This window comes from Plasmodium gallinaceum, assembly GCF_900005855.1.
Source record: "Plasmodium gallinaceum strain 8A genome assembly, contig: PGAL8A_v1_98, whole genome shotgun sequence".
Taxonomy (NCBI): domain Eukaryota; phylum Apicomplexa; class Aconoidasida; order Haemosporida; family Plasmodiidae; genus Plasmodium; species Plasmodium gallinaceum.
Genome location: NW_021628265.1, coordinates 1,830,442 through 1,851,353, shown reverse-complemented (window position 1 = coordinate 1,851,353; position 20,912 = coordinate 1,830,442). Strand labels below are relative to the sequence as shown.

The 20,912-nt window shown below is 16.6% G+C and overlaps 6 protein-coding genes across 6 annotated transcripts; 4 read left to right on the top strand and 2 right to left on the bottom strand.

Moving 5' to 3' along the window:
• Nucleotides 1-1,779: 1,779 nt before the first annotated feature.
• PGAL8A_00372600 (coatomer subunit gamma, putative) lies at nt 1,780-4,710 on the top strand (the record flags this gene model as incomplete). Its single annotated transcript, XM_028672789.1, has 1 exon — nt 1,780-4,710. One exon carries the CDS (start codon nt 1,780-1,782, stop codon nt 4,708-4,710), a length of 2,931 nt encoding a protein of 976 aa, XP_028529306.1.
• Nucleotides 4,711-6,698: 1,988 nt separating this feature from the next.
• On the top strand, nt 6,699-9,984 carry PGAL8A_00372500 (conserved Plasmodium protein, unknown function; the record flags this gene model as incomplete). The annotated part of the gene is made up of 6 exons (XM_028672787.1): nt 6,699-7,531; nt 7,696-7,778; nt 7,864-8,126; nt 8,233-8,371; nt 8,480-8,784; nt 9,001-9,984. The coding sequence occupies 6 exons, from the start codon at nt 6,699-6,701 to the stop codon at nt 9,982-9,984; spliced, it is 2,607 nt and encodes an 868-aa protein (XP_028529305.1).
• A 2,294-nt stretch (nt 9,985-12,278) lies between these two features.
• Nucleotides 12,279-13,531, top strand: RAB6 (ras-related protein Rab-6, putative; the record flags this gene model as incomplete). The annotated part of the gene is made up of 4 exons (XM_028672786.1): nt 12,279-12,297; nt 12,569-12,609; nt 12,696-12,761; nt 13,031-13,531. 4 exons carry the CDS (start codon nt 12,279-12,281, stop codon nt 13,529-13,531), a joined length of 627 nt encoding a protein of 208 aa, XP_028529304.1.
• Nucleotides 13,532-14,364: 833 nt separating this feature from the next.
• PGAL8A_00372300 (conserved Plasmodium protein, unknown function) lies at nt 14,365-16,002 on the bottom strand (the record flags this gene model as incomplete). Its single annotated transcript, XM_028672785.1, has 1 exon — nt 14,365-16,002. One exon carries the CDS (start codon nt 16,000-16,002, stop codon nt 14,365-14,367), a length of 1,638 nt encoding a protein of 545 aa, XP_028529303.1.
• Nucleotides 16,003-16,943: 941 nt separating this feature from the next.
• On the top strand, nt 16,944-18,476 carry TIC20 (apicoplast import protein Tic20, putative; the record flags this gene model as incomplete). The annotated part of the gene is made up of 5 exons (XM_028672784.1): nt 16,944-17,282; nt 17,460-17,506; nt 17,635-17,779; nt 17,996-18,162; nt 18,398-18,476. 5 exons carry the CDS (start codon nt 16,944-16,946, stop codon nt 18,474-18,476), a joined length of 777 nt encoding a protein of 258 aa, XP_028529302.1.
• A 346-nt stretch (nt 18,477-18,822) lies between these two features.
• PGAL8A_00372100 (conserved Plasmodium protein, unknown function) lies at nt 18,823-19,755 on the bottom strand (the record flags this gene model as incomplete). Its single annotated transcript, XM_028672783.1, has 1 exon — nt 18,823-19,755. One exon carries the CDS (start codon nt 19,753-19,755, stop codon nt 18,823-18,825), a length of 933 nt encoding a protein of 310 aa, XP_028529301.1.
• Nucleotides 19,756-20,912: the final 1,157 nt, after the last annotated feature.

The window sequence follows — 20,912 nt, the reverse complement described above, 5'->3', positions numbered from 1 at the left end:
TTATATTTTTTATTTTTTTTTTTTTTTTTTTTTTTTTAATTTGTTTTTCTTAAAGTGTATCTAATAAAATGTAAAAAAAGAATTTTAATGAATATTTTTATTATTAAAATATTTTGTCTGTCATATAAATACTTCTTAAGTTTTCTTATTAATTAGAATAAATCATTAAGGTTACTGAAAAATGTTTTATTAAAGAAAAAGCATATAACATTCTATATTGTTTAAAAAATTAATTATATGCTTTGTAGTTACTTCTTACCTGTCTTAAAAATTTTTTTCTTTATATATATATATGGATACAACATTTTAATAATTTAATATTTTTAGTAAAATATATATTTTTAATTCAAAACTAATTTAAAAAAGTTTGATGTATTTGAATAAATAGACTATTTATGTAGTACTTAAAAAAGAAAGGAAAAAATTATTCAGTTAGTTATAATAGTTATCTTGTTATACGAAAAAAATAAAAATTGTCTAAATAATTAAAGAAATATGAAAAGTTCAGTGGATAATTCACTTGTTTATGAGATATTTATTATTGTATTTTTTATTTTTACTATATATTAATTATATAAATATATTTAGGGTGTTATTAAAATACAAACAATTAATACATTTTTAATAATTTAAATCATAAAAAATATTTATATTTAAAAAAAATATACTAAATTTTTATATCTTTAAAAATTATTTTAGGTTTATTAATTTTTAAATTTTTATAATTACAAGTCTAATACTTTAAGCTTGTGCAAATATATACTTTATAACAAAATGAATATTAAAGTAATTATGTGTTATTTCTATATTGTCATTTAAAAAACAGAAAAAAAAAAAAAAAAAAAAACGTAGTTTATATATGCATGTTTTTTTAATAAAAAGAAAAATATATACACATTTCAAAAAAGGTAAAAAAGAATTGTAAAATTTGTTTTAAATATATTCAAATGTAATTCATTAAAAAAAAATATAATGAAATAAAGCAAAATAATATATTATAAATTATATACAAAATTAAATTATAATAAAAAAAAAAAAAAAAAAAAAAAAAATGTATATGTATATATATAAATAAATAAATAATAAAATCGTTAAAAATGAAATATTCAAAGTATTATTTATGGAAATAAAAACTAACAAGAAATTATAAAAAAAAAAAGGTTACATATTAGGAATATTCGTAGCTAAGAAATAAAAAATTTAAAAATACATAGAAACAAATCTCAGAAATCATATAAAAAATTAATATAATAAAAAAAAAAAAAATAACATTAAGATATTATAAAATTAAAAATTAGAGATAATGTTTTCTACTAAAAAAAAAAATAAAAGTAATATAAAATGATGAAAAATACATAATAATACACTATGTGAAAAAAAAAAAAAAAAAAAAAATAAATAAATAATAAGGCAAAAATTTTTAAATTATGTATAATACTATGTGTAAAAATATTTTATTTAGTCAATATAATTATTGTTATCATTATAAAAGTATTTTTTTTTTTTATTTTTTTTTTTTTTCTTTTTTTGGTAATTGATTAAAATATCCATATAGATATTATCCATACTGTAATATATTTTTTATTATAATTTAGAAATACTAATTGTTTATATACATTCACTACATACATTTTGTTCATTAATTTTATTGTAATTATTTTAAAAAAAAAAAATCCTTTTATATGTATTGTATTGAAGAAATATATTTATTTATATGCTATAAAATTTATTATCACTTTTTTTTTATAACATTTATTAAAAGACTTTATTAAAAAAAAAATGTTAAAACCTATTATAATAAAGGATAAAATTCAAAAAAATATATTGAAAGATCAAAAATATGAAGATGATAAATCTTTTCTAAATCCACATGAAGGTGATAAGGCAAGTATACTGCAAGAAACAAGAGTTTTTTCAAGTTATCCATTGAATACACAAAAATGTTTACAAATTTTAACAAAAATTCTTTATTTAATAAATAAAGGTGAAGATAGTTTAACATCTCAGGAATGCACAGATATATTTTTTAGTATAACAAAATTATTTCAATCCAATAATGAAAGGTTAAGAAGGATGGTATACTTATTAATAAAAAACCTACCAGTTAGCGAAAAAGAAATATTTATTGTAACAAGTTCATTAACAAAAGATATGAATTCAGCAAATGATTGTTATAGAGCAAATGCAATTAGAGTATTAAGTAAAATAATTGATTATTCAATGGCTACTCAGATTGAAAGATATTTAAAAACAGCAATTGTTGATAAAAATGCTTTTGTTTCGTGTTCAGCGTTATTATGTGGATTAAATTTATTTTCAATTGCTTCTTGTGATATTGTAAAAAAATGGATAAATGAAGTTAGTGAATGTATTAATAGCAAAAACCCAATGATACAATTTCATGCATTAACTTTGTTATGCTCAATTAAACATCAAGATAAACTAGCCTTAGAAAAAATTATAAGTTCATATAATAAAACATCAAATAATTTATCAAGTTCTTTAGCAAATTGTCTTTTAATAAAATATGCATCCTATTTAATATACTGTACAGAAGTAGAAAATGAATTAAATAATATGAGTAAATATAATCAAACGAATTATAAGGAAAAATATAATAATATACCTAATTCAATGCATAATATGCAAGATTATACATTCAATAAAAACAACATGATTCATCCAACTACTAAAGTTTGTTTTGATTATTTAAAAATTTGCTTAAAAAGTAAAGATATCATGATTTTATTCGAATGCATCAAATGCATTTTTGATTTAGCTATTCATGATAAAGAAGGCAAAAATACTACTTCCGTATTTAATGTAGACATATTAAATGAATGTATGAAAATTTGTCAGATTTTTTTATTATCATCAAAAACAGTAGATAAATTTAGTATAATAAGACAACTTAATAAATTATCTCATCATAGACCACATGTAGCCTCTAGATTAAATCAAGATATAGAAAATTTATTAATAGATAGTAACAAAAGTATATGCGTTTTAGCATTTACAACTCTTCTAAAAACAGGAAATGAATCAAATATAGATAAATTATTAAATCAAATTAATAATTATATGAGTGGTGATAACAGTTTTTTTAAAATTCAGATTATTGAAGAAGTAAAAAATTTATGTTTTATTTATCCAAATAAATGCAACATTATTTTAAATTTTTTATCAAATAATTTGAGAGATGAAGAATCATATCAATTTAAATCAAATACAATAGATGCAATAATCTTAATAATAAGTCAAATACCCAATTCAGAAGAAACAGCAATATTACAACTATGCGAATTTATAGAAGATTGTGAATATAACTCTTTATTATTGAGAGTTATCAGATTTTTATTATTACATATTCCTAAAACAAAAAACCCATCTAAATATATTAGATATATTTATAATCGTTTAATTCTAGAAAATCCAACTATAAGAGTTGATGGAATGTATGCTTTGTTTCATATTGCTCTAAAATGTGCTGAAAATTCTAAAGATATTTTATTTTTGTTAAAATGTTTATTAGCAGATAATGATGATGAGGTAAGGGATAGAACTAACTTTTTTTATTATATTCTTAATGAAAAAATAAAGGAAATGGAGTTAAACAAAAAAAATAATTTACTAGAAATGAACAATGATCAGAATATATCATTAATTGATGATTTATTAACATTTGATAAATCGACAGATATTGATCATTTATTATATTTTATTACTAATCATATAAAAGAAAATATAAGTGAAGAATTTCATTATGAAAAATTAAAAGATGAAATAATTAAGAGTAATGATATAAATAAAGATACACTTTATATAAAAAAAAAAAGTTCTTATACAGAAATGTTAAATAATGTTAGTATGACAAAATTTATTGAAATAACAACTGATTCTATATATTCGGAAAATATTTCAAGTTTTATAGAAAAGTATAATATTGGCAATTTAAAAATTATTAATAAATCAATACCACTAACAGAAAGTGAAGCTGAATATACAGTTTTTGTAAAAAAATACATTTATGAGAATCATATTATATTAGAATTTACTATTCACAATACGTTAAGTGAGCAAATATTATCTAGAGTGGCATTACAGATGAATACCTATGAAAATAGATGGTCTGTATTAGAGCAAACTACTATTGACAACTTACATTATAATACTCCTAAAAACTTATATGTTCTCTTAAAAAAGAATTCTACTTTTTCGAATAACGAACTAAATGAGGATTCTTATAATGTTAATCAAAATTTTCAAATTTCTTTGCATTTTTTAGCAAAAGAAAATGAAATGGATGATGGATTTCCTGACTCTTATTCTATTAATCCCATTAGTATACAAATAACTGATTTTATTATTCCCAAAATGTTAAGAAATGGAGAATTTAAACATATATGGGAGAGTATGAATAATTTGAATTCTGAATCAGTTAGTAAATTTAGCTTAAATTTTGAAAATATCCAATCTGCTGTTGTAGGATTATTAAACACACTAAATATGATGGCATGTGATAATACAGATAATGTGGAAAGAAATGCAACAAGTCATAACATGTTATTATCAGCTAAATTTTTAAATGAATCAAATGTTTTATGTAAAGCTTCTTTAATTCTTTCACAACAGTATGGTTGTTTATTAAAAATTATATGTAGATCAAAAAATAAGTTTTTATCAGATTATATTTTAAAATCATTAGAATAATTTATTGAATGTTTATGTCTTTTAATTTATATAAATTACCACTCTTTTAACAGGATATATTTTAATATTATATCCTTATACACATATTTATATAACCTAATAAATTTAGTACTTTTTTATATATTTTTTACTTTTTTTTTTTTTTATTTTTTTGCTCATATTTGTAGGATTTTTTTTTTTTTTTTTTTTATTTGTTTTTATGTGATAATTACTTAATTTTAAATTTGTTATATTAGTCATGTTACCATTTTAAAAATGTAAGTATTAATAATTTTTTTTTTTATTTAAACATAATTATTTAAAAATTGCTAAGGACTTTACCTATATTTAATAATATATGAGTAATATGTTTCAGTTTAAATATTCTTTAATGAATAAATGGTTTTTTTATTATTAACTCTTTTCATATTTTTTATTTTTACGTATTCCTGAATTTTTATTTTTATATGAAGTAATCTTGTAAAATTATTTTTACGTGTTTTATTTCCATACTTTATATATTTTCCTTTTTCTTTTTTATAATTATTTTTTGATATTTTTTTTTTTTTTTTTAAGGTTTTAAGTAAAAACATACTTATATTTTTATTTAATTTTTTCTTTTTTTTTTCTAAAATTTAGTATATGAATGTACTACTTAATTTAATATAAATTAAATAGTAATTAAAATGATCTTATATATTACTAGAAATACAAAATTTTATATTTTAAGGGAAAAATAAAAAATATTAGAATTATCCTAGTAAAAAAAAAAAGATAATAATAATATTTCATATATTAATCTAAAGTTTTAAAATTTATAAAGAAAATTAAAAAATAAAATTACATAGTATGATTCTCCTTTATTGTAATTAAGTGGAAAATAACAAATTTTTTATCCATATTTTATAAAAGAAAGAAATTTAATTCAAAACATTTCAATATATTAATTTTTTTTTTTTAAAAAAAGCACTATATATGAAAAACTTCAATAAAATATTTATTTTATTTTTAATACCTTTTACATTAATTTGATAATATTACTAATTAGAAGCAAATTTATGTTAACCTTTAATTTAAAATTAATTTGAATTATTATGAAATTAATATATTAAAAAAAAATACATACAGTTTAAATAAAAAATAAATATTTTAGAAAATTTATATTAATATATATAAATTCTATATTATAAAAAATTTCATATACTTAAATTATTTAGAAAATGTATTTCTATATTTTCTATAAATTTTTTTATATTCTATAAATAGGGTTAGATAAAGCTACACCTTTTTGAGTATCTTAAAATATATATCTAATAATTTTTTTTAAATAATAATATATTTTATAACTTTTTAATTATTTTTTAGTTATTTCAACTTTATTAATTTTAATAAATTGCAACTCAAAAAAAAAAAAAAAAATAAAATAAAATAAAATAGAATATATATTAACTTTGGTTTATCTTTATTAAGAACAATTAACATCTTATTTTAATGTGTGCAATTGAAATAAAACTTGAATTTTAAATAATAGAAAATAAATGAATTAAATTTTATAGAAATTATATAAAAATAAATTTATATTTTTTCCTTTTATATTTATTTTTACTTTAAATAAATGTTTATTATTTTTAACAACTCTTAGATTTATTCTATTTTTTCTGTGCCGAAAGGAGCATATTAAAAAAATACTTAAGAGCCATAACAACTAATTTATTTTCATTTTTTAGATACGACTTCTAGTTATTAAATTGTAATAATTAGTTATTAATGAAATAAATTAACTATTTTATTTTACTTTTTCTATTAAAAGAAATATATAATTAAAAATATAAATGTTTATATTCAATATTTTTATAATAGAAAAAAAAAAGTTTTAATATAATTAGTTAATTATAATAAAATAATATTAAAGTGTACATTTCATATAGAGATAAAAAAAATCATTTCATAAATTTTTTTTTATAATTTCATTTAAATTCGTAATATTTCTGTAAAAAATAATTAAGAAAATGAATATAGATGAAGAAATTTTAAAGCATAAATATATTTTAAGGAATTCAAACTATAATTCAAAAAAGAAACATAGTAAATTAGTAAGCAAAAATAAATATTTAGAATATTCATATTCTAGTCCTGTTGTTATAAAGTTAAAAAATAAAAAAAGATATTCAAAATTATATGAAATAATTGATATTCATAAATCTCCTCATAAAAAAAAAATTGATATAAATACAACAATATCATCATGCAAAAAATCAGATGAAAAAGCAATTAACTTAAAAGAAAGACCTTTAAATAAAAAATTAGATAAAGAAACATATTATCAAAACAATTATTCTTTAAAAAAAAATTTAGATGAAAATACATATTATTCTAATAACAGTAATTTATCAAATGTACAAAAAAGTAATATAATAAAAAAAAAAAAAGGAACTTTAAAAAAAATAGAAAAATCAAACATAAATAACTCTAATACTTATAATATACAACAACTAAATGAAAATTTTTATTTCAAAGAGGATAATGATATAAAAGAAAATTCTAATGAAGTGAAACTAAGTATAAATAATAGCAAATGTCTAAAAAGCAACTATATTTTAAAAAAGTTAAATGGAGAAATAAAAGAATTAAACATTAAGGATGCAAGTAGCATTTTAGAAAATTATATTCCTTATCAAAATAATAATATATCTACAGAAAATAAATTTAAAACTAAAAGATCCCTTTCATCTACAATTAACAATTTAGAAGACTTAAATAATTTACCAATAGTTTATGAAGAAAGAAACTTAGATTTAGTAAAAAAATGTAGAGAAGCATCAAAAAAAAAAATCATAAATAAGTAAAAAAAATATATAAATAAAAGATAATTAAATTTCATATTTTTTTTTTATATTCAAATAATGTAAATTGTTTATATAATAGAGTTTCTTTTATTTTTACATTAAAAAAAAGAAATTTTATAAATAATTTTTTTTTTTTTTTTTTCTTCTACTAAATAAAAAGATATTGTTCTAAAAGTAAAATACCTTCAAAAATTAAGCTTCCCATTAAAAAAAGCTTTAAAATATTAACTAATTCAAATTTAAGTATATAAAAATGAAATTTTCAAAATAATAATTAAACATAAAAAATATTTGATTTTTTTTTTTTTTTTTTTTTTTCTTTTTAAAGAGTTAAAATACGGAGATTGCTGCTTATATAAGGAAAATGAAAAGAAAAAAAGACCAAGTACTACTTTTAATTATTCTTCTAAAAAATATAGAAGTTTAAGTTGCATTAATATGAATAATGTTAATCATAATGATAAAAACAAAAATAGAGAAATTTCACAAAAATCATTATTATGTAATTCAGAAGAATTTTACACAACTCCAATAGGAGAAGCAAAATTATGTGGTTTTGAAAAGGAATTAATGAAATTTAAGTCAGTCCAGGTATTAATATAAAAGAAAAATTATAAAAAAATATATTGACAACAAGAAATATTATAAATTACTTTTATAATAATTTTCCTTTTTCTTTTAATTTTTTTAATATAAGAATAAAATTAATATATTTCATCCATCTCAAGTAAACTATAATAAAACTATTAATTCTTCAAACATTAATTCTGTTAAAAAAAATTTAACTCCATTGGTTTTGAAGCACTCAAAAAATATGATTTTGAGCAAATTAAAAAGTATAATTATATTTTTTAAAAAAAAAAAAAAAAAAAAAAAAGATTATAATTATTAACTTATTTATTTTATTTTAATTTTTTTTTTTTTTTTTTCAAATTTACCATTAGAATTGAAACCTAAAAAAATAAATAATTCAAAATATAGAAGTAGTTCTTTAGTAGATAATATTTTAGGGAAAGAGAATTTTTCAAAATGGAACCTTTTAGAAAATAATGAAAGCTTAAAAAATACTACTAATTTCAAAATAGAAAATAAAATAATTAATGAAAAAAGGAAAAGTAAAATATCTAGCGAAAATGAGGATCTGTATATATTAAATTATAATAAAAAGTTAAATCAATCTAAAAATTTAAATTCTGGAAAAAATGAATCTCCATTTCAAATTAATGAACGAGATTTAACATTGTCAAAAGTAAAATATTTTTTTTCAAATAAAAGTTTTATTTTTTTAAATTATTTTATTTAGAATATATATATATATATATATATATATATATATATATATATATATATATATATATATATATATATATATTATTTTTAAGACATTGTTTTTTGTTATTTACAAAGTTGAATTTACTTTTGTAATGTATTTTACAATGATTACATTTTTTTTTCCTTTTTTTAGATATTAGCAGAAAAACCAATTGTGAAATCAACCGAAAAAAAAAAAGTGATAGAAAAAATAAATGACTATAAAGTGATATACAAAAGTGAAGATTTTGTAGGCATTTATAAAAGTAATGAAGATAATGAGAAGAAGAAAAATTTCATTGATTTCACTAGTTTACTATGTAAGCCAGGATACATTGGAGACTATTTATGTGAAACAACCTCAACCATTAATCTCTCCTATATAAAAAAAAGAAAAGAAGAAAATAAATATAAGAAGATATCAGAAGATAATAATAATGAAAATGAAAAAATAAGAGAAAATAATACTAGTTTTAATAATGAATATTATACAAAAGAAAATATGGCAAAAGGAGAAAGTGAGAAAATAAATGTAGAGCATCAACACCAACCAAATGAAACTACAAAATATAGAAATATATTTGAATTAAATAAAAATGAAAATGATGAAATTTTATATTATTTAAAAGAAGCTGTAAAAAACTCACCAACAATTAATGTAGATTTACAGTATATAATGATTATTTTTAATGAAATATTAGAGAAGGAAAAAAAAATAAAATATAAAAAAGAATTATTATCTACTGATATAAATGAAATAAGTGTAATAAATAAAAATATGAGAAATAATCAAATTAATAATCATTATAATAAGTATATTCAAACAAATGATTATTTAAAAAGGCCTCATATAAATTATGACATATATAATAATAATTTAAGATGCTCCAATAACATTTTAAATAAGAATGTGTTATATAACTCTCGTGATAATAAAATTAAAAATAACAAAAATAGCATATCTAATTCTTATAACAGTTACATTATAAATAATTTAAGTAATGGAAAAGCAACATTAAGTCATACCAATAGCAGATGTATAAGAAATATGAATTCTTTGAGTAATAAGAAAAATCTAGAAAATTTTAATAATTTTTATGAATTAAATAAATTAGATATAAAAAATTTTGCAAGGTAATAAATATTACTTAATATTTATAATAGTAGAATATTAAATTAGAAATTTTAATAATAATTCCTTTCTATATTAATTTTCAAATACTATATACTTGAAAAATAATAATAAAAATAATAATATAAAATAATTTAAATTATAAATGAAATATTAAAGAAATAATATTTATTCCATTATTCCATATAGAGAAAAAAAAAGTATCACAATTTAAATTTCAAATTTATAATTAAAACTAATGAATAAATAATTTAAATAATTTTCTAAATATGATAATTTTAACAATTCAATGAATTTCAGAAAATTTATCATGGAAAATTCTATGTAAAAAAAAAAAAAAAAATAGATAATTCTATTAATAAAAAAAAGTAAAAGGAAATTTAATAAATTAGTTAATCAAAATAATAATTACTTAATATATAAATGAAGTATTAAAAGAATATTTACTTTATTTTAAAAATCTTATCAAAAAGAAAACTATTATTATATAGGATAAATTAATTAGTTTTTCTATAACGTATTTCTTAAAGTTTATAAATACTTTTTTTTAAGTTTTTTCTATTTAGATTAATATTATATGTTAAATTTTTTTTCTTTTTTGTAACTACAAAATTAAGATATTATTATTATCTAATTTATTTATGTGTATTTATTTTTTTCTATTTATTATACTATCCTGTGATATACCTTTTTTTTAAAACTAATAATGATTCAATACATGTATATTATTATTTTCTTTTATTTTTTTTTATATTTAAAATTCTAATAATGTAGCAACATTAATCAAAGGTTAAAATTATGTAAGACAAAACGTTTTCTTTAAATTTAATTTTATTATTAAATATACTAATATATGATAGTATTGCATATTTTAAATGCTTATTATTATCTTACATTTTTATTCTCCTAAGTAGAAATAACAGAAAATTAAAATTTAAATTAAAATCATGTGAATAATTATAATTTAATGAATTTACCCACTTAAAAAAAAAAAATAATAATTGTCAAATATTAAAAAATATGCATATATTTAATAAGTGTATTTTATTTTATTTTATTTTTTTTTTTTTTTTTGATATATAAAAAACTTATAACTATATTGTTAAACCTTAGAAAAATTACACTGTTTTAATTTTAAGAAAATGTTGAAAAAAATAATTAAATATATTCATATATGTATGTATATATATACATATGTATAATGCTTAAGTTTTATCTTTTTTTTTTTTTTTCTTATTTATTTACAGATTGCTGCAGTAATTAAAATATATATACTAGTACCAATTAAAAAAGATAATAAAGTTTTTTAATAATATAATATATATAAAAAATTTCATTTTTTTATTACCATTTTTAGTCTAAATATAATACTTCAATAATTTACTATAATTTTTATTATGTTTTTTAAACTTGGTAACTTTAATAAATTAATTCTTCTTAGATTAAAATTTCTTAATATATTAGTCAAGAAAAATAAATGGTAATTATTTCATATTATGCTTTATATATTTCATTATTTTTAAATTTATTATGTATAGTCCAAACTAATAAATAATAATGGGAATAAAAATAACTGTAAAAATTATATTTATCATAAAAAAAAATTAAAATAAAAAATATAATAAAATAAAACAAAAGTAAAATGAAACATCTTCAATTATTTAAATGTTATTTAGAATACGATTGTGCTTTAATGTGATTTTAAATATTTTTTACTTTTATATAAAACTTAAACAGTATTTAGTTAATATTCTAAAAAGTACAACAAAAATATATTTTCTTTTAGGAAATTTTTTTTTTTAATTTTTAATATGATAATAAATGACTTTTTTTCTTTCTAAGATGTTAAAAAAAAAAATTGTATATTAAAATTTTAACTGTTATTTAAATATTTGAGAGGCACATTTTTATTTAAACTAATAATCATATACATGTGCTCATTTAGTTGTTTTTATTATCATATAATTTTGCAAAAACAAAAAAACAAAAAAAAAAAAAAAAAATATATAATTAAGTTATTTTAAAAATTTATTACTTTAATATCTTTATATTTTTGTACAATTATTATATATATATTTTTTTTTTTTTTTTTTTTTTTTTTTTTGGCTATATTAAAATTCTTTTTTTTTTAAGTAAAGTTTGGTAAAAATATATGAGTAAATAAGTATATGTATATCAATAGGAAAATTAAGCAACTGAAAATATTATGGATAAAGCATATTTATTTTTATAACATATTGTTTTTTTTTTTTTTTTTAATATTAAGATATTTATTCTTTATTATCGTTTTATATCATTTAATGATGGATGAATTTCAGAGTACTATATAATAAAAAATATAATTTTTATTTATATTAAATGAAATATAAGAAGATATAGTTTAAAATATTATATATATATTTAGTCTAAAAAGTATTATTAAACTTTAATAATTTAACAATGTTATAATATTATGTTGCATATTAATATAATACCATAAATAAGTTCACAAAAATTTTACACAATTATTCAATATTTATTAGTATTCTAATTATTTATTCATTATTATTATTATATCATTTTATTTTCTTTTTTTTTTTTTCTTATTTAGATTCAGGATTAAATAAATATAAACTTGTTTTTTTAGGAGAAGTAATAATAAAAATGTGAATTAAAATATAAACTTTTTTTAATACTCTTATTATTTTATCCTTATTTATTTTTTTTTTTTATTCCAGCAAGCAGTTGGTAAAACATCAATAATTACAAGATTTATGTATGATACATTTGACAATAATTATCAGGTAAATAGAAAAATAAAGAATTAAAAATATTTATGTAAGAATTTATATACCTGACTTTTTTGAATATTATTTTTATATATTCATATATATATTCTTTTCCAGAAAAATAAAAAGATAAATACTTTTTTTTTTTTTAATATATATTAATTGTACAAAGTCAGCAATTTTTTTTTTATGTTCATAAATTCATATGCATATGTTAATATTTTTTTATATTAATACATGTATGTGTGTGTGTATTTCTTTTATTTTCCTTTTTTTTGTTTAAGTCTACTATTGGTATTGATTTTCTCAGTAAAACATTATATTTGGATGAAGGGCCAGTTCGATTACAGCTATGGGATACTGCAGGTCAAGAAAGATTTCGAAGTTTAATTCCAAGTTATATTAGAGATTCAGCTGCAGCCATCGTTGTATATGATATTACAAATAGACAATCATTTGAAAACACAACGAAATGGATTCAAGATATTTTAAATGAAAGGGGACAAGATGTTATAATTGCATTAGTAGGAAATAAAACAGATTTAGGAGAACTAAGAAAGGTTACTTATGAAGAAGGATTACAAAAAGCTCAAGAATATAATACTATGTTTCATGAAACAAGTGCCAAGGCTGGTCATAATATAAAAGTATTATTTAAGAAAATAGCATCAAAATTACCAAATTTAGAAAATACTAACACAAATGAAGCCAATGTTGTTGATATTCAATTAACTAATAATTCAGCTCAGAATGAGAAGAGTATGCTCAGTAAATGCTTATGTTGAAATTTCAAAATACATATATATATAAATTAGCTTTTTTTTTTTTTTTTTTTTTTTTTTTTTTTTTTTTTTTTTTGCAATTACTATCAATATTTAGTAAATTGTATACCTCATTTTTCATCGAATTTTTAATAAATTTTTTATAATTAAGAATAAAAAATTAAAATATTATAATTTTTTTTTTTTTTTTATTCATAATAAGAAATGTTAAAATTTATTTCATTTCAAAATATTTTGATTTTTCTTCTTTTTCTTGTATAAAATTTAGATGATTTATTAAAATCATTATCACTATCATTAATATCACTACTATTTTTGTTAATATAATTATTATTATAATGTCTTTAATCATTAAATTATATTTAATCAACATAATTATAGCTGTTTTTATTGTTAGTAATTTTGCTATTTTCCATTATTCTGAAAAATGATTTTAATATAAATTGAATTTATGATTTTTTTTCTATCTTTTTTTTAGAATATTATTTGTAATCAACATATTTCTAATTATTTATTTATTTATTTTTTTTTTTTTTTCTTTTCCTATATATTTTATTTATTGATATTTTTATATAATTACAGTAATTTCATTTTTAAAAAAATTTTCATTTTATTTTACATATTTTTCCTTTGTGTTTTCCAAGAGTTTCTTTTTATATATTATATTATTAAATGTTTCTATATATATTATAAATTTTTCGTTTATAGCAACATCATCATATATATATTCAAAATAATTTTTTCTATATAATTAATTTTACACATATATACATACACATAATTTTATTAATAAAAAAATTTTGCGTGTTGAAAAAGTAAAACATGTATAAATTTAACTATAATGTTGAACTTTTTTTAATTAAAATAAAGCATAAGTTATTTTCAAAATCATAATTAATTATATTTATTTTTTTCTTTAGTAGAGTTTCTTTTAAATCATCATATTTTTCTTTCATGTAAAATGATTTAGAATTTTTAATTTGTTCTAAATTAACATTATTCGTTTTTTCCTTTTTTGTACATGCTTCTTTTAAACTCTCTCTAGAATTAGAATAATGATCAGTACTTTCTTTTTCTGTGTATAACATATTGTAATTCTTTCTGTAAATTTTTAATGTCTTTTTAATTTCTAGATAGTCTTCTTCTATAGGATTAAAATCAAGAAAAATAAAATTTTCAGAATTTACTGCTTTCTTCATGCAACCATCTTTGAGTATGTTTTCATCTATATTTGAATATGAATAATTTTCATTTTTAATTAAATGTACATCACTTGATTTTAAATTAGATTCTTCTATTTTAATAACACATTTATCTATTTTTCTTTTTTCTTGATTTAATCCTAAATTATTTTCATTCTTTTTCAAATTCGCATCGTCTGATTTTAAAATTTTTTCTTTTTTTTTAATAATATATTGATCATTATTTATATTTTTTTTTTTGTCTGTATCTTCATTAGTGATACTACTATTCACATTGTAATTTTTTGGTTCAATTTTTTTTGAAAAATTGTTAATTTTATAATTAAATATATCACCTCTATTATTATATATATCATAACATTCACCTTTTTCAATGCTATTTTTATTATCTTTTTTATTTTTTTCTTCATTTTGGAATAAATAATTTTCTTTTTTGGTATTATTTAAATCATTTATTTCTAAATCTGTTTTCTTGATATCATATAAAATAACATTTCTATTTTTGTTTTTTGGTGTATTTTGTTTGATATTATTCTTTGTATTATTATTTGTTATATTATCCTTTTTTTTTTCAGAAGTTTTCATATTGTAATTTTGCGTTGTTTGATTTATATTATTACAATTTTCTGAAATGGCTTCTTTTCCATTTTCATCATCTTCAATATTAAAATAGATTAAATCTTTTTTTTTTTCAATTCGAATAATATCATTTTTAGGTGCTATAATATTTTCTAACATTTCACTTTTCACTTTTCTTTTTTTCTTAAACTTATATAGATCATTATCATATATTATATTTCGATTAATGTTATTCATTTTTATGAAATTTTTATTTATATTTTTTTTAATGTTGTCATCCATGAGTAATTTTTGACTTTTTTCAGATAAAAAAATGTTATTTCTATCTAACGCATGAAAATAATTGCGTCTTAAGCATTCTGTTTTAATAATATTTAAATTATTATCATAATTTAATATATCTATTTTATTTTCATTTAGATTGTTATATGAAAACTTCTTCAATAATTTTGTTGATGAACATTTGATATTCCTTTTTTTATCATTTGATTCATTTTCTACACAATTACTTATTTCAAATAAATTTATTTCGTTAACATTGTCTTCACTTTTATGTAATTCATTTTCACATTCATTTTCTATTTCATTATTGTTATTATTTAGTAATTCAACTAATGCATTGTGTCCTAATGATCTTATTACATTTTCTTCCTCAGTGTTGTCATTACTTTTATGCTTATTAATATTTTTCATTTGGAAAAAAAAAAAATAGATATAAAAAAAAATTAAAATGGAAATTGTTCTTTTAATTTTTAAAAGACAATAAAGATGGTAAAGCTTAATATAAAATCACAAAAATAGAACAAATATATATAAGGAAAATGAAAAATAAACTTTTCAGCCACAAAAAAAAGAAACAAAAAAATAATTTTATTAATTATTTAAATTAACAAATGAAAAAGATACAAAAAAAAAAATGATAAATTATATAACATCTAAAAATGCAATGATTTTGTATTCTCCAAAATATTAATTAAAAAAAGAGATATAAAAATAAAAAAAATATTATATAATTTGAAAAAAAAAAATTTTGGATTAAATTTTATGTATCTATAAAATTAATTTTTCATTTTCTATAATTTAGTATTTTTTATCAAATTCTTTGTTTTTCGTTTTTCCACAAATAAACATAAAGCACATTGGTAAAATTTAAGTATTCATTTAGATAAAACAAAAAAAAAAAAAAAAGGAAAATTCATTGTTTTTTTTTTTTTTTCTTTACTTTATTTTATTTTGTTTTATTATTTTTTTTTTTTTACCTAAATTATGTAAAATTTTGCGTTGTTATAAGGCTAATAAATAAAATTGATAAACAAAATTACATTATTATTTTTTCATTTTTTTTTTTTTTAATATCATTATAAATGTATATTATTTTTATCAAAGATAAAAAGTTCAAATGAAAGATTTAAGTTTATAAAAGAATAAATATAAATTACAACTGATTATTTTTAATCTATTATATATATTTTTTTTTTCTTTTTTTTTTTTTTTTTATTTATAAACATATATAAAAATATAATGTTGATTTAAATATGTTAAACAATTTTGTTAATATGAAATATATATATATATATGTATATATATAAACAAATGAAATAAGATGATTCATTTATATATGGAATCTCTAAGAAATGTTTAATTTTTTATTAATTTTTATTTTAATATATTTTAGCCTAATTAATAATGTATTATCTTTTCAGATTTCCCCAAAAATAAAAACATACAGTTTGAAGAAAATAAATTTTCAAAATTTTACTAATTATAAATATGCAGATAATAAAAGGAAAGTAAACGTTTCTTATTATTTAAAGAAAAATAGAAGTACATATAAATGTATCAGAAAAAAGAAAATTTTTATGTCTTTAAAGAATAAAATTAGTTTAATATTTCATGGAGAAAGTGATATAACGATTTTAGACAAATGTATAGCTTCAATCAGTTACATTCTTCCTTTTATGGATGCTGTTCAAGTATGATAATAAATAAATATGTATATAAATTAAAAAATAAAGATTATAATAAATTAGTTTTCGTTATATTGTCTATAAATAATAAAATAATTTTTTATTATGCGTATATATATATACATTTTTATTTCTTTTGTTTTATCTTTTCACATTTTTTATTTTGCTTTAAAATAAATACAGGCTTTTGTAATGCCGCTTGTAAATATACTTCCAACTTCATTACACAAGTAAAATATTTTTTTAAATGTTTAAATTTCTGACAATAAAAGATATATAAATATAGAAATTAAAAATATGCGTTATATGATTAATATAATGTTTATTATAATATATAATTCCTTTTTTTTATTCATAGGTATTTGTTTCAAATTGAAAAAATAAATCAGATTTATTCGTCTATCCCATTCTTATCTTTTGTTACATTTATGGGATTATATTTCTTATTTGTAAAAGATAATAAATTCAAATTTCACTATTTCATTAAATATCATCATATGGAAGTAAATTTTTCAACATTAAAAGGAAAAAATATATGAACAATTATATTTTAATTTATGAATTTTTAATGATTTTATTTTTCTTGAAAATTTTAAATAAATATGCATAAATTTATATATTTTTTTTTTTTTTTTTTTTTTTTTTTTTTTGAACAAATGTTTATCATTTAACAAAACAGTTATTTCATAAATGTATATATACACTTTTATTTTTAATAGAGTTTGATACTATCTATGTTTGGTTATGCTTTAGCTTTATTTTATTTTAGAGTTTTTCCTTATTCCTATAATGATACTGATATTTTCAATTTAACAATTTTATACTCAACTATGGCAATATATTTTGGCTCATTAATTATTCCTTTTTTTGCATCATTACTTGGATAGTAAGAATAATAATACTAAAAAATAAAATTTTTTTTTTTTTATGAAATTTGCTTTTTTTTTCTAAATATTTTTTTGTAAAATTTTAAGATTACAACATATGTCTATTTTTATAATATAAAATCTAATAAATACATAAACTTTTGTGCATTTTTTCTTATGTATTTACTTTATTAAAACCGTTTATTTCTGTTATAACATATACATATATATATATTTTTTTTTTTTTCACTTTAGCTACATAGAAATACCTGTATTATCGGAAGCAATTAAATTACACATTGGAGAAAAAAAAATTCAGGGAGAAGATATATAATTTTTTTTAAAAATAATTCATATAATACCCTTTTCGTTACTCATTTTTCTTTTTTTTTTTTTTCTTTTTTTTTTATATTAAAATATAAAGATAATCAAAGTTATTAAAAAAAAAAAAAAAAAAAAGTAACAAATGAATATATCTAAGGAATTAATGGATAGCTTATTATAATTTATAAAAAAAATAATATAAAATATAAGCTAAACATTCTTGTTTAATTTTTTTTCCAAATTAATAATTTATATAAAAAAAAAATACTATTTTTAAGATAAAATTATAGTTTTATATAAGTATATTTTTTAAATATATATATATATATATATATAATGTAAAAGAAAAAAACATATTAACTAATGTAATCTTTTAAAAAATATACTGATTTTTTATCTGAAGCCCTTTTTCTTTTAACAGCTATTTCATCTAATATATTTTTTATGTGATTTGAAGGAATATTAAAACTTTTAGCAAAAAAAGAAAAAGGAACTCCTTTTTTTCCTTCTCTTTCAAATATTTTAAACATGCTAATTTTAGTTTTATCTAAATCAAAGATATGAAATTTTTTAGCTTGTTTTGTTTTTTGCTTAGAAGCAGCAGATGAAGAGTTAAAATTATTTTCATTTTCTAACAAAACTCTTTTATTATTTTTATTATTTTTATCTTTATTTAAGTTGTTATTATCATCAGACGTATAATATTTAAATAATGTTTGTGAAGAATCTAAATTCTCTTCATTTCTTGTTTCTATAATAGTATATCTATTTTTTTTTATATTTGTATTATAATGCCTTTCTTTTAATATCAAAGAATAATCTTCATCTAAAAGTGGTAAGAATGAATATGTATGTTCGCAATTTTTTATAACATCTGCGCAAATAACATAATCAAGCTCTTTATTTCGCTCGGAATTTTCGTTTATAGGATTATTTATATTTATTTTTAATTTATTTTGATTTGAGTTTTCAATTGTTTTATTATTTAAATTATTATTAGATGGATTAGTACCTTTATTAGGTTTTAAAGATATTTTATTTTGTTTTAATATATAAGTGTTTATAGTATAATTTTTATTACATGTTAATTTTTTTACTTCATCACTATCGTCTTTCTGTATATATAAATTTGATATTTCATTATTTTTGTGTTCAAATAAACCTACAACATCTCTATGCTTTCTCTTTAACCATTTATTTGAAACAAATTTTGGTACTTTTATCAGCTTTATATTTTTATTTTTGAAAGATATTTTTGGTAATGTATCATTTTCTTTTGAATTTATCATTTTTCAGATGAATGTTTAATTTTTATAAGAATATCTAAAAATAATTCAATGATTTATAAAATAATGAAGTTTTTTCTTTAAAATATATATGAATAATATTATACACAAAAAAAAAAAAAAAAAAAAGTTTAGTTTATGTTATATTTGACGTTTTGTTAATAATTAATTTTTCGTTTGTTTTCTATTTATTTAAAAATGTATTATAAATTGTAAGTCCTTTTACAAAAAAAAAAAATAATTTTAATAAAAATAACGATGCATATATATATATATATATATATATATTTATATTTATATTGACTGCTTGTTATGCTACTTTAATTTTTTGAAAAAATCTTTAAAAAATAATTAAAAAAACTATAAATTATTCATATTAATTTTTTAAAAAATTATATTATTTTCATTTATGTGGGAAGATAATATTATCTTTGTAATTTAAAATAATTTAAAGAAAAATAAAAAAAAAAAAAAAATTTTTTTGTCAAAATAAAGGCAAAAAAGAAATCCTTTATTGAGATAAAATTATAAATTTTTGTTGAAACATTCAAGATAAAAATATAAATGAATAAACGTTTCATAAATAATAAAAAATATATTTTATTTTATTTTATAAAATTACAAAATAATTTAATGTCAGAAAAATTTTAAGTAAAAAGAAAACATTTATGTATAAATACAAAAATTAAATAATATATACAAATAATAAAATTTATCAGTACACATAATTATTGAGACAATATTTATCGTCTAAAAAATTTTACTAAAAAAAACTTCAATAACATTGTAAGTTAAAAATAGCTGTTAAAGAAAAAAAGTTTTTGACATAATATATATTCAAAATATTTTATACTTTTAATATAAATGTAAAAAAAAAAAAAGAAAAATTTTTAAATATTAAAAAAGTTTGACCCCAAAAAACATGAATGTTTTTTAAGATAAAAAATTGAAAGTGTCTAACATCATGAAAAATGTAAATTTATTTCCATATAAGTAATATAATGAGGCATATGTAAATTTCGTAATAGAGAATTTATATATATATATATATATACACTTTTCTTATTACGTATAGAAATAATTCCATATTCATTTTAAAGTAATTTTTTCTTCTTTTGACAAGTATTAACTAATTACTAACTTTTATTATTTTTTAATAC